The 13,597-nt window shown below is 39.6% G+C and overlaps 1 protein-coding gene across 7 annotated transcripts in view; it reads left to right on the forward strand.

Moving 5' to 3' along the window:
- ctnnd2a (catenin (cadherin-associated protein), delta 2a) overlaps positions 1-13,597 on the forward strand; it is a 723,152-nt gene that overhangs the window by 295,887 nt on the left and 413,668 nt on the right. For all 7 annotated transcript variants that reach the window (XM_061965552.2, XM_061965556.2, XM_061965554.2 and 4 more), the window contains exon 4: positions 5,989-6,023. In XM_061965552.2, the coding sequence (XP_061821536.2) occupies positions 5,989-6,023 (35 nt within the window). The remainder of the gene's footprint in view (positions 1-5,988; positions 6,024-13,597) is intronic.

Consider the following 13,597-nt stretch of genomic DNA (forward strand, 5'->3'; position numbering starts at 1 on the left):
CATCTCGACCAACGCATTATGTCATAACATCTTGTTGCAATGATCCACCGAGTTATAATTTGTATTTTGTGAATAATACAGAACCGTACCAGTGTCAATTATGCATGCAGATATCCTGCCTTTATCTGCTCGGGGGCAAGGCAGCAATAGCTGAAGTGCCATGATAGCTATAATAGTTTGGTAATTTCCAAACACACAGCAGATGTTCCTTAGTTGAAGACAACACATTTACCTGAGACACATGCGTTTATGACTCTACAATTAAAACACAGTGCAAAGCAAATGCATGTACGTAAGTGGTTTGTATCCAACAGGGAGCTTTTAAAGATCAGTCTGTTTGAAATCCTGCGCGGAACATGGATCGTAAGTGTTTGTGAGATAATAGAGTTCATCTGTTGCATTATAGAACATGAACGCTTGCACATTAACACGCTAGGCTTTGTGCGAGACACAATGTCACATTATCTTGCTTTTCTGTTCAAATGGCCCTTTTGTTGCAGCTGTCAGTACCCGAGCACTGGCGGTGGTTTCAGAACAAACTTTGACAAGTTTTGTTTGTCTTCCAGCCTGACCATTGAACTGTCAAGATTCACAAAAAGTTTGTCTGAAGCCCCGCAGCGAGGTAGAACAATAGACGGCATTTTAGTGTAAAAAGAATGTGCACAAGCTACACACACTTAAGAGTAAAATGTATATAAACTTGCTGAACCAGAAACTTAACCTTTTTATATTCACACGAACGATAACGATAAAAACCTACACACACACACACACACACACACACACACACACACACACACACACACACACACACACACTGCACACAAGCCGGCTGCTTTGATTGACAGGCCCTTGTTATCGTGTCACCCTGTCATGGTGACAATGATTAAACAGTCATGGTTGTTATGACAACAATCAGTGGGTGGATGTATATCATCACAAAGGACAGATCCATAAAAAATGACTGACTGAGCTGCACTCTATGCCAAAAATTGAGTCAGCAAAAAGTGTGTATTAGGATCGGTAGATGGCGCTGTGAGATTTAACCGAGGAGTTATGTAATGTGTCGATCTGCACTACAGTATTTTAGGCGAGTGGCGTCCTCTCCGCGTGAAGTGTTGCGGTATTCCGTGCGGGAGTGTGAAACAAGGTGGAATAATGCTGTACTTTCACTCGAGCTGCATCTCGTGTCTATCTGCCATGTCTAAAGCCGTAAAAAAGATGGCTTTGCTTCCTGCTGTCTCCATTGCTCTGGGGCATTTTTGGAGGTTTTCAGGAAGTCACTTTCTTTTTTTTCTTTTTTTTTTTTACTAATAAGTGATGCGAGCTACTGAAACATCCAAATAATGACTTGTACCATATATCCTCCTGAGAGCCAGCATCCACTGCGGTGGACATTTGTGACTTTTTAATACAGAATATCCCGATTCGAATTCTACCTGCAAACCCCAGCTCTATCAAATACATGGGTGAAAAGCACAGAACAGATACAAAATGAAGCACTGAGCTGAGTTGATGAGCCGAGTGCAATGAGCTGGCGACACGCCTCCCCTGAATGGCTGCTATGAACGGCAGAGGGTGACAACAAAGTGATGGTGAACCGGATCACTCCCAAAATCTCATCACATATTCTGTATCTCAATTCCTGTGAGTTTCATCAAAATCTGCTTATAACCGTTTGGGCTAACTGACAGAAAGACATAGACTACAGCAAATGCATAATAAGGTAACAACTGGAGTGTATCAGATGCAGTAGAAACTCAATGTACGAGCTTATTTGGTTCTGTGAAGAAGCTCTTAATTAAATGATAAATGATAAATGGGTTGTACTTGTATAGCGCTTTTCTACCTTCAAGGTACTCAAAGCGCTTTGACACTACTTCCACATTTACCCATTCACACACACATTCACACACTGATGGAGGGAGCTGCCATGCAAGGCGCTAACCAGCACCCATCAGGAGCAAGGGTTAAGTGTCTTGCTCAGGACACAACGGACATGACGAGGTTGGTACTAGGTGGGGATTGAACCAGGGACCCTCGGGTCGCGCACGGCCATTCTTCCACTGCGCCACGCCGTCCCTAATTAAAAATACTTGTATCTCAAATCAACGTTGCCCATTTAAAGGCCTACTGAAATGCGATTTTCTTATTTAAACGGAGAAAGCAGGTCCATTCTATGTGTCATACTTGATCATTTCGCGATATTGCCATATTTTTGCTGAAAGGATTTAGTAGAGAACATCGACGATAAAGTTCGCAACTTTTGGTCGCTGATAAAAAAGCCTTGCCTGTACCGGAAGTAGCAGACGAGTAGCGTGACGTCACAGGTTGTGGAGCTCCTCACATCCGCACATTGTTTACAATCATGGCCACCAGCAGCGAGAGCGATTCGGACCGAGAAAGCGACGATTTCCCCATTAATTTGAGCGAGGATGAAAGATTTGTGGATGAGGAAAGTGAGAGTGAAGGACTAGAGGGCAGTGGGAGCGATTCAGATGCTGTGAGAGGCGAGTGGGACCTGATATTCAGCTGGGAATGACTAAAACAGTAAATAAACACAAGACATATATATACTCTATTAGCCACAACACAACCAGGCTTATATTCAATATGCCACAAATTAATACCGCATAACAAACACCTCCCCCCTCCCGTCCATATAACCCGCCAATACAACTCTAACACCTGCACAACACACTCAATCCCACAGCCCAAAGTACCGTTCACCTCCCCAAAGTTCATACAGCACATACATTTCCCCAAAGTCCCCAAAGTTACGTACGTGACATGCACATAGCGGCACGCACGTACGGGCAAGCGATCAAATGTTTGGAAGCCGCAGCTGCATGCGTACTCACGGTACCGCGTCTGCATATCCAACTCAAAGTCCTCCTGGTAAGAGGCTCTGTTGTCCCAGTTCTCCACAGGCCAATGGTAATGCTTGACTGTCATCTTCCGGGAATGTAAACAATGAAACACCGGCTGTGTTTGTGTTGTTGCAGTCGGCCGCAATACACCGCTTCCCACCTACAGCTTTCTTCTTTGCTGTCTCCATTGTTCATTGAACAAATTGCAAAAGATTCACCAACACAGATGTCCAGAATACTGTGGAATTTTGCGATGAAAACAGACGACTTAATAGCTGGCCACCATGCTGTCCCAAAATGTCCTCCACAATCCGTGACGTCACGCGCTGACCTCATCATACCGAGACGTTTTCAGCAGGATATTTTGCGTGAAATTTAAAATTGCACTTTAGTAAGCTAACCCGGGCGTATTGGCATGTTTTGCAATGTTAAGATTTCATCATTGATATATAAACTATCAGACTGCGTGGTCGGTAGTAGTGGGTTTCAGTAGGCCTTTAAGTGAATTAATGCGAAGCCCGAACAAACACGCTCAACATTCAGAAGTATGAATGGCTGCTGAATCCTCCAAAAATGTTTTTTAAAAATTACAAAGATATTAGGGCATTGAGGCAGTTAGGATTCCACCTATAGGTGGGGATCGAGATGGCATCCTTTTGTAAAGGGCATGTTTCTGGATTAATTTCCTTGTCGCGCTAGAGAAGGGGTGCGGCCTGCCGGCGTCCTAAATTCGGTTCGCGAGACTGCACGAGTTACTTTTATCCATGTTTGGCGCATTTTAACTGCTTGCTATTTCTGATTGATTAAAAAACCTTAAGGAGGTTGTCAGAAAGTAAACAAGGTAGGAGTTTAACTTTCACATACCGGTACTCTTAATAACCAATTATAATAATTGTTAATTATATACCGATTTTATTATTATAATATGTAGTCATATATATGTATAGGCTTTATGTGTATGTATGTATGTATGTATGTATGTATATTTGTGTATGTATATACCGTATTTTTCGGAGTATAAGTCGCACCGGCCGAAAATGCATAATAAAGAAGGGAAAAAAACATATATAAGTCGCACTGGAGTATAAGTCGCATTTTTTGGGAAAATGTATTTGATAAAACCCAACACCAAGAATAGACATTTGAAAGGCAATTTAAAATAAATAAAGAATAGTGAACAACAGGCTGAATAAGTGTACGTTATATGAGGCATAAATAACCAACTGAGAACGTGCCTGGTATGTTAACGTAACATATTTTGGTAAGAGTCATTCAAATAACTATAACATATAGAACGTGCTATACGTTTACCAAACAATCTGTCACTCCTAATCGCAAAATCCCATGAAATCTTATACGTCTAGTCTCTTACGTGAATGAGCTAAATAATATTATTTGATATTTTACGGTAAGGTGTTAATAATTTCACACACAAGTCGCTCCTGAGTATAAGTCGCACCCCCGGCCAAACTATGAAAAAAACTGCTACTTATAGTCCGAAAAATACGGTATATGTATTTAAAGCCGAGGTTGCTGTGGTTTATCCGTTAAACAGTGCTCAATACCGGAGTAGAGCGGGATAATCCTTAGGTCAGGAAAAAACACACGGAGGCTATTTCATCCCTACAGGTCTGTGCTACGATGCCCCTCCACAAAACTTCTCCATTGTGACTTACAGTGAAAAATGGAGTCCACTTTATAACCCTTGATAATTTTATAAATTTGAGATATCCTGCCAGCAGATTTCAATTGCATTTTTTTTCCTGCTTCATTTATAAAACACAAAAAGTAAGCAGTTTTATGTTTTGCGTTTTGTTCCATTACTGTACCGAAAATGAACCGAACCGTGGCCCACATACCAAATCATGAGGCTGCCACACCGCTAGGCCTTGGCCAATAGTCAATAAATCAATCAATCTAAAAATCAAAAATGAACTTAATAGTTTCATCAATAAATTGTGATATCTGTGTGTTGACAGCGAAAGACAAATAAAACAAACCTTGTGCAAGAGGGTTCACTCAGTGCATTTTTGTCTGCACCGGAGTGTGTTTATTCAATAGCAGAATTAAATGAATGTAGTGATTGCTCTTTTCAGTCATCATCAGTTCTTGTCTTGGGACAAACAGGAAACATGGACAGAGCCTCGCAAGCTGCTCGTTAGAAGCAACACAAGGTAACAAACATTAGGAGGAAAAAAGATGATTGCAAAGCCAAAAGTCCATGTGTGGGAATATATCAGCTTCAAACGAGTGAGCAAGATGAACCCCTCAATACGGACGGACAAGCAAGTATGCCTTATTTGTTGAAAAAAAAAAAAAACAGAGAGAGAAAACAACAAAACAAACCACTCGACAGTTTTTCCAACTGGGGAAAAAGTGCACTTCAAGATGTTCAATATTTAAGTGCAAAACGTCAGTTTTATTTGTATTTATTGTTTACTTCCATCCATCCATTTTCCTTATTTAGGACAATTAAATGTTCCTGACATTCCAATTAAACAAACGCTAATGAGAAATCAAAGTTTATTGCATTTGAAATGAATAATTGCATTGTTATTATTATATATTATGATGTTAATGCTTAATTATTTTCTCAAAATAATTTTAATAATATTGTTTATCTACAATAATCTCTTTAGTCCAGCAAAATTTATTATTGGCCCAGGCCTACACACTCGACTCATTTCAAATTCAAACCAATAAGAGCTTTATTTCGACATGTTCAGCTGACTCATTCCTCACAACCAACAAGGGTTGGATTTGATTCCATTGCATTTATAATTGTTTGCCTCCTATTTAGGAACAAGCAGAATAGTTTAGATTGAATCAACAGTCCCTCGGGTGGTTGCAGCCAAGTAGTGCACACCGTTTTTCATCATTTGCTTCAACAGATTCCACCAAATTAGAATTATTATGTGCATTGCTATAAAAAATAACTCTCTATTTTTTGTTGTTGGGTTTTTATCGTAATATGGGCATTTATTTTTCACCAAAAATAGTGGATTTAACATTTTGATTTAAAAATATAAAAATGTTGTTGTTAAAAACAATTGTTAATCAATCTTAATCTGTTGTTTCTTTTTTCAAAAAAGTAATGTGTATTTTTCTCCTTTTTCAGTTCGGTGGATGAGCAGTTTCGTTGGAATGCTCAAGGTAAGACCTAGTTTACCATTTACATTGCTGACTTTGTTTTGTGATTGTGGTTTAAAGTAATTTGTAACGTGTATTTTGGATCTTTTACATAAGGGTTGCATTCATTGATGACATACTGTAAAACAGGGGTCACCAACGCAGTGCCCGCGGGCACCAGGTCGCCCGTAAGGACCAGATGAGTTGCCCGCTGGCCTGTTCTAAAAATAGCTCAAATAGCAGCACTTACCAGTGAGCTGCCTCTATTTTTTAAATGTTATTTATTTACTTGCAAGCTGGTCTCGCTTTGCTCGACATTTTTAATTCTAATAGAGACAAAACTCAAATAGAATTTGAAAATCCAAGGAAATATTTTAAAGACTTGGTCTTCACTTGTTTAAATAAATTCATTTATTTTTTTACTTTGCTTCTTATGACTTTCAGAAAGACACATTTAGAGAAAAAATACAACCTTAAAAATGATTTTAGGATTTTTAAACACATATACCTTTTTACCTTTTAAATTCCTTCCTCTTCTTTCTTGACAATTTAAATCAATGTTCAAGTAAATTTATTTTTTTTAATTGTAAAGAATAATAAATACATTTTAATTTAATTCTTCATTTTAGCTTTTGTTTTTTCGACGAAGAATATTTGTGAAATATTTCTTCAAACTTATTATGATTAAAATTCAAAAAAAATATTCTGGCAACTCTAGAAAATTTGTAAAATCAAATTTAAATCTTATTTCAAAGTCTTTTGAATTCCTTTTAAAAAATGTGTTCTGGAAAATCTAAAATAAATAATGATTTGTCTTTGTTAGAAATATAGCTTGGTCCAATTTGTTATATATTCTAACAAGGTGCAGATTGGATTTTAACCTATTTAAAACATGTCATCAAACACTGCAAAATGACCTTCACCTCAAAGCCCACCAGGCTGCACCAAACTTTTGGTGCCTTGTTGACACAGAAAAGTACAGTGGTGTATGCACAGCAACTGTGAAGGTTGCAAGTCTGTTTGGTTCAACTTATCTTTGTGAATCAGCCTTTTCTGACATGAACTTCATCAAGAACAAACACAGAACACGCCTCACTGATGCACATCTGCAAGACTCACTCAGAGTTGCAGTGTCAAGTTACACACCAGAGTACAACACACTAGTTAACAGCATGCAATGCCAGGCTTCCCACTAACGACAAAGAAACAGATAACAGATTTGGTGTCCGGTTCAAAGTGTAACATGATTTATTTAAAAATTTGAGAGTTGACTTTTGTATTTTACATGAGTTATTATTTGTACAAACATGGTGCAAAGTAATTCATGATTTGTTAAAAAACGTTAGTGGCTAGCTAGTTAAAATGGGATATTGTGATATCACAAGACTGTCTTAGAAGTGATCATTTGAAAATGTTCAATTTGAAAAATGTGCACTTAGAGAAAATATAAAAATAAAGTGTTGCATATTGATATTTATCTGTTTCTATATATATTTATTGTTAGAAATCATTAAGATGATCAGTGTTTCCAGAAAGATAAATATAATTAATTATTAATGATAACATAGAGTTATAGGTTAATTGAGCAAATTGGCTATTTCTATCAATTTATTTAAGTGTGTATCAAACTGGTAGCCCTTCGCATTAATCAGTACCCAAGAAGTAGCTCTTGGTTTCAAAAAGGTTGGTGACCCCTGCTGTAAAATCTCCAATTAACACCTTCAAATGTCTATGAATGTTCTCATTCATCCAGGTCATTGTCATCTCAGAGCATTCAATCGATCGCAACTGGACTGCTTGGTTTGTCTTGGAAGACGTTTCGCCGCTCTTCTGAGTAGGCTTCATCAGTTCATGCTCATAGACTTAGTTTAGTCAGATCTTGTCTAGCGGCTGGTGCCAAAACCCCAAATATTTATACTCCAAAACCAGGAGGGTGTGCCTGGGCAAGGATGGTTTCGCTCTATCATATTTAGAAAAACAACTGTTTTGATGCAATCGAGAAATCCTAGCAATCCTTGAAGTTTAATTTCCCCTCGTTAGCATTGAGGTATTGTGTGGCAGAACGATCGCTGTGGATCGACTACTACCAGTCCAAAATAGTCAAAATCCCCTCGTTGTAAACATACGGCGGTGACCAGAATGTTTCAAACTCCTGTTATTTGTTGGAGGCTAAATTGGAGAGTCTTTCGGGAATGGTTGAAAGGACAGTGTTGTATGTGGGAGACAAGTGGTGTCGCAGACCACCTTCTCTGTTCAGGGATGGTTTTTCAACCTTGACATAGATGGTTTCCCTCATTCCTGTTTCGTACCATCCGTCCTCCCTGTCCAGAATTTGTACATTTTTGTTTGTCTGTTTCTCCCTAAGGTGCAAGTAGACAGCTGAGTCTTTGCCTGAAGATTTTCCCCATCTATAATGTGCCATGCGTCAGCTTAGTGGTTGTTTTGTTTCCCCGATATATGAATCCCTATTCACCTGCATTCCAACCCAGGATGCAGTAGAGCAGTGTTTTTCAACCTTTTCCAAGCCAAGGCACATTTTTTTCATTGAAAAAATCTCGAGGTACACCACGAGCAGAAAACATTAAAAAATGAAATGAAACTCAGCAGCCGATATTGACAATAAAAAGTTGTTTTCGCAATTGTTGGATATTAATTCAAACTATAACCAACCATGCATCACTATAGCTCTTGTCTCAAAGTAGGTGTACTGTCATGACCTGTCACATCACGCCGTGACTTATTTTGAGTTTTTTTGTGTTTTCCTGTGTGTAGTGTTTTAGTTCTTGTCTTGCGCTCCTATTTTGTTGTTGATTGTCATGTCATGTACGGATGTACTTTGTGGACACTGTCTGCTGTTCCACACGCTGTAACTCTTTGCTGTCGTCCAGCATTCTGTTTTTGTTTACTTTGCAGCCAGTTCAGTTTTAGCTTCATTTTGCACAGCCATCCCTAAGCTTCAATGCCTTTTCTTAGCGGCACTTGCCTTTTGTTTATTTTTGGTTTAAGCATTAGATACCTTTTTACCTTCACACTGCCTCCCGCTGTCGTCTGCACATTGTGATCACGACAAACCATGTTCCCGACATCTACAAAGCAATAGTTACCTGCTGCCACCTACTGATAAGGAAGAGTATTACACGGTTACTCTGCCGATCTCTAGACAGCACAGACACTCAACAACGGCACATTTGCGGATTATAATTACTGGATTGCGAAAAATATTTTTAACCCAATTAGGTGAAATTACATATTCTCCCATGGCACACCAGACAATATCTCACGGTACACTAGTGTGCCACGGCACAGTGGTTGAAAAGCACTGCAGTAGAGACAGTGATGCAATGTATAATAGGTGATCGCACCTTACAGGATAGATCCACACTAAACTCAAAACATATTTTCCTTTTGCTGGAACTTTGCCTTAACACTACATACTTTCAATTCATGGGAACTTTTTACCGACAAAAACATGGTTGCGCCATGGGATCGCCTGTCTCCCTAATAGTAGCAAACCTTTACATGGAGGACATGAAAAGTAGAGCTTTGAGCTCTTTTAAGGGAACAGCACCAAGTCATTGGTACATATACTGTATGTGTATGACACATGGGTGAAAATCAGAAACCAATAAGTGCAAGCTTTCACCGAGCACATTAACTCAGTGGACAAAAACATCAAGTTCACACGTGAGGATGTCAAAGACCGTAACTTGCTTTTTTTGGACTGTGATGTCCACATTGGAGAAAACAGGGGGCTCCATCTCGGGGATTACCAAAAACCCACACATACCAATTCCTACTTTTTGACTCACACCACCCACTGGAACACAAACTGGGTGTTATCAGAACCTTACAACACAGAGCTGATAATGTACCCACCAGCCCACAGGCCAAAGAGAAAGAGCATCGGCATTCGAGGGAAGCCCTAATACCTGTGGTTACCCCAGCTGGTTGTTTGTGAAAAGTGCATCTAGTTCCAGAAATAACAAGAACAGAGTGGATGAGGAGGAAAAAGGTGACAGACGCAAACATTTTGTCATTCCATATGTATCAGGTTTATCTGAGAAACTCAGAATATTTTTTCTTAACCAACACAACATCCCAGTACACTTCAAAGCAGGCAACACTCTGAGACAGAGACTGGTACGTCCTAAAGGCCGGATACTCCACATTAGGGATGTCCCGATCCAATATTTGGATCGGATCGGCCGCCGATATTTGCAAAAAAATGCGTATCGGCAAGGCATGGGAAAATGCCGATCCAGATCCAGTTTAAAAAAAACTCCGGTCCGTGTTTTCAAACGCACCGATTTAAATAATACCTTCCACTTTTCTGCTGCTCCCTAATTTCCGTTCCGCATTTTCCAGCACACCTTCAACACATCCACAGGTCTGTGGATTCTCACACAGTTGCTTTTAGCTGCTGGCATTACACGACAGGCTCTTCTCACTCTTTCCTGTGTCTGTCCTTCTCACAGACAGCAAGTGCACCTTCTTACACACGTCACATACTGTCACGTCATAGGTCACATACGTATACGCCCTCCCCGAGCAGAGAGGTAGCAGCATGGCTAACGTTAGCTGTGATGCTAGCGCAGCCGTGCGAGCAACGTTCTTTCTAAGGTGCGCGCCTGTGCAATTGCGCACTGCTCAAGCGTCCTCTGCGCACGGCAAATCTATGCCACGCACAAAATCAAATAAAAAAATAAGCGCATAACAATTTTCGACACACGGACACGACAGAGAAAACAGTTTTCGTCATTATTGTTCAAATATTGTAACGTCTGTCGAGACGCTTATCTCCATTCGGTGCCACACGTCCACACCATCAAAATGCCGAGGCAAACATTTCCAGATCAACACCGTATGAAAAAAATAGTGATTTTTTTAGTTGTGATTTCCTTCTCTGCATGAAAGTTTAAAAGTAACATATATTAATGCAGTATAAAGGAGAATGTTTTAATGTAGACACATAGAATCATCATACTGCTGTGATTATATGCATCAAGTGTTTATTCAAGGCTAAGGCAAAATATCCACATATATATTGTGTATCGCAATATGGCCTTAAAATATCGCAATATTAAAAAAAGGCCATATCGCCCAGCCCTAGTTCAATGATGCCATTTCTGTTTGTCATGTATAATTTTTTCTATTTTGTGTTTATCCTTGAATAAACAGGTCAGGTTTCTTGTTACCAACCATTGTGCATTATTCAAACTCCCCTAATTCAGCTGGCTAGTTGTTATCAAGAGTACTAAAACCCTTTTCAACATGATTCTGACAGCTAAGTAGGCTAAATAACTTTAAACTTTAATACATGCTCGGATAGGCCAGTATCGGTCAGTATCGGTATCGGATCGGAAGTGCAAAAACAACATCAGTTTCGGATCGGAAGTGCAAAAACAACATCAGTTCCGGATCGGAAGTGCAAAAACCTGGATCGGGACATCCCTACTCCACACCCGCATAAACAATCTGGTGTATGCTAACGATCAATGCACTGATTCATATCTTTGTGAAACAAAACAACCACTAAGCCAACGCATGGCACAGCATAGACGGGCAAACTCTCCAGGCCAAGACTCAGCTGTCTACTTGCACCTTAGGGAGAAACAGCACTCCTTTGAGAACAACATTTTCTCAGATTCTGGACAGGGAATCTGAGTCTCCCACATACAACACTGTCCTTTCAACCATTCCCAACATACTTTGCAATTTAGCCTCCAACAAATAATCTTCTGTGACCAGAATGCCGTTTGTTTAGAACTAAATGGAATGGTTACGTAGGGGATTCCGATTATTTTGGACTGGTAGTAGTCGATACACAGCGATCGTTCTGCCACACAATACCTCAATGCCAACGAGGATAAATTACTTTTCAACGACTGTAATTGACTTTGACAATAGGATTGCTCGTTTGCATCAAAAAAAAAATGTTCTCACTACAATAGGGCAAAACCATTCTTACCCAGGCACACCCTCCTGTTTTTGGTGTATAAATATTTGGGGTTTTCCAACCAGCCGCTAGACTAGATCTGACCAAACTATGCCTATGAGGACGAACTGATGAAGCCTACTCGGATGAGCAGCGAAACGTCTTCTAAGATAAACCAAGCAGTCCAGTTGCGATCGATTGAATGCCCTGAAACACCTTCAAAGTGGTCTCCATTAGTTGCTTGTTGTGTGGTCTCTCAAAAGCAAATGACCACCGAGATCTACAGTCCATCAGGAAAATATTCACAGCGCTTCACTTTTTCCACTTTTAACGTTACAGCCTTATTCCAAAATGTAATAAATGTAATTTTGTTCTCACAATTAAATTCTCCACGCAATACCCCATGATGAAATTGTGAAAACAAGTTTTTTCAATTTAGCAAATTTAGAAAAGATGACATTGTTCAAAAAAGAAAACAATTACAGCATTTGCTCAATACTTTGTTGATGCACCTTTGACAGCAATTACATTCTCAAGTCTTTTTCATTACGATGCCACACACTTGGCACACCTATATTTGGGCAGTTTCACACATTCCTGTTTGCTCAGTCCTCTTTGCAGCACCTCACAAACTCCATCAGGTTGGATGCAAAGTGTTGGTTTTCATCCAGAATGTCTCTGTACATTGCTGCATTTATCTTAGTCTAGTCAGGGAGGTGACCAAGAACCTGATGGTCACTACAGCATTTGTCTGTGGAGAGGAGAGAACCTTCCAGAAAGACAACCATCTCTGCAGGAAACCACCAATCAGGGCTGTATGTAGAGTGGCCAGAAGGAAGCTATTTCTTTGTAAAACGTTTTCCAAAATGCACCTGAAAGACTCTCAGAAACAAAATTCTCTGGTCTAATAAGACAAAGATTGAACTCTTTGGTGTGAATGACAGGTGTCGTGTTTGGAAGAAACCAGGCATCATTCATCACCAGGCCAATACCATCTCTCCAGTAAAGCATGGTGGTGACAGCATCATGCTGTGGGGATGTTTTTCAGCGGCAGGACCCGGGAGACTTGTCAGGATAGGGGGAACGATGAATGCAGCAATGTATAGAGACATTCTGGATGAAAACCAACAATTCCCATCCAACCTGATTGAGCTTGAGAGGTGCTGCAAAGACGAAGAATGCAAAAAGGAATGGGCAAAACTGCCCAAAGATAGGTGTGCCAAGCTTGTAGCATCGTATTCAAAAACAATTGAGACTCTAATTTCTGCCAAAGGTGCATCAACAGAGTATGTACATGTAATTATCTTTTTTTTTTTTTTTTTATAAATTTGAAAAAAAAAAAAAAAAAAAAAAAAAAGTTTTACATTGCCATTATGCTTTATTATTGTCTGTAGAATTTTGAGGACAACAATAGTGAAGTGAATCATATTTATACAGCACTTTTTTCTCTAGAGATTCAAAGCACTTTACATAGTGAAACCCATTATCTACATTTAAACTACATTTAAATGACATTTAAACCAGGTTGGGTGGCATTGGGAAGCAAGGGTGAAGTGTCTTGTCCAAGGACACAGCGGCAGTGACTCGGATGGCGGAAGCTGGTAACGAACCTGAAACTCTCAAGTTGCTGGCATGGTCGCTCTACCAAAACATAAATTAATTC

The sequence above is a fragment of the Nerophis lumbriciformis genome, linkage group LG07 (genome assembly GCF_033978685.3).
Source record: "Nerophis lumbriciformis linkage group LG07, RoL_Nlum_v2.1, whole genome shotgun sequence".
Classification (NCBI taxonomy): domain Eukaryota; kingdom Metazoa; phylum Chordata; class Actinopteri; order Syngnathiformes; family Syngnathidae; genus Nerophis; species Nerophis lumbriciformis.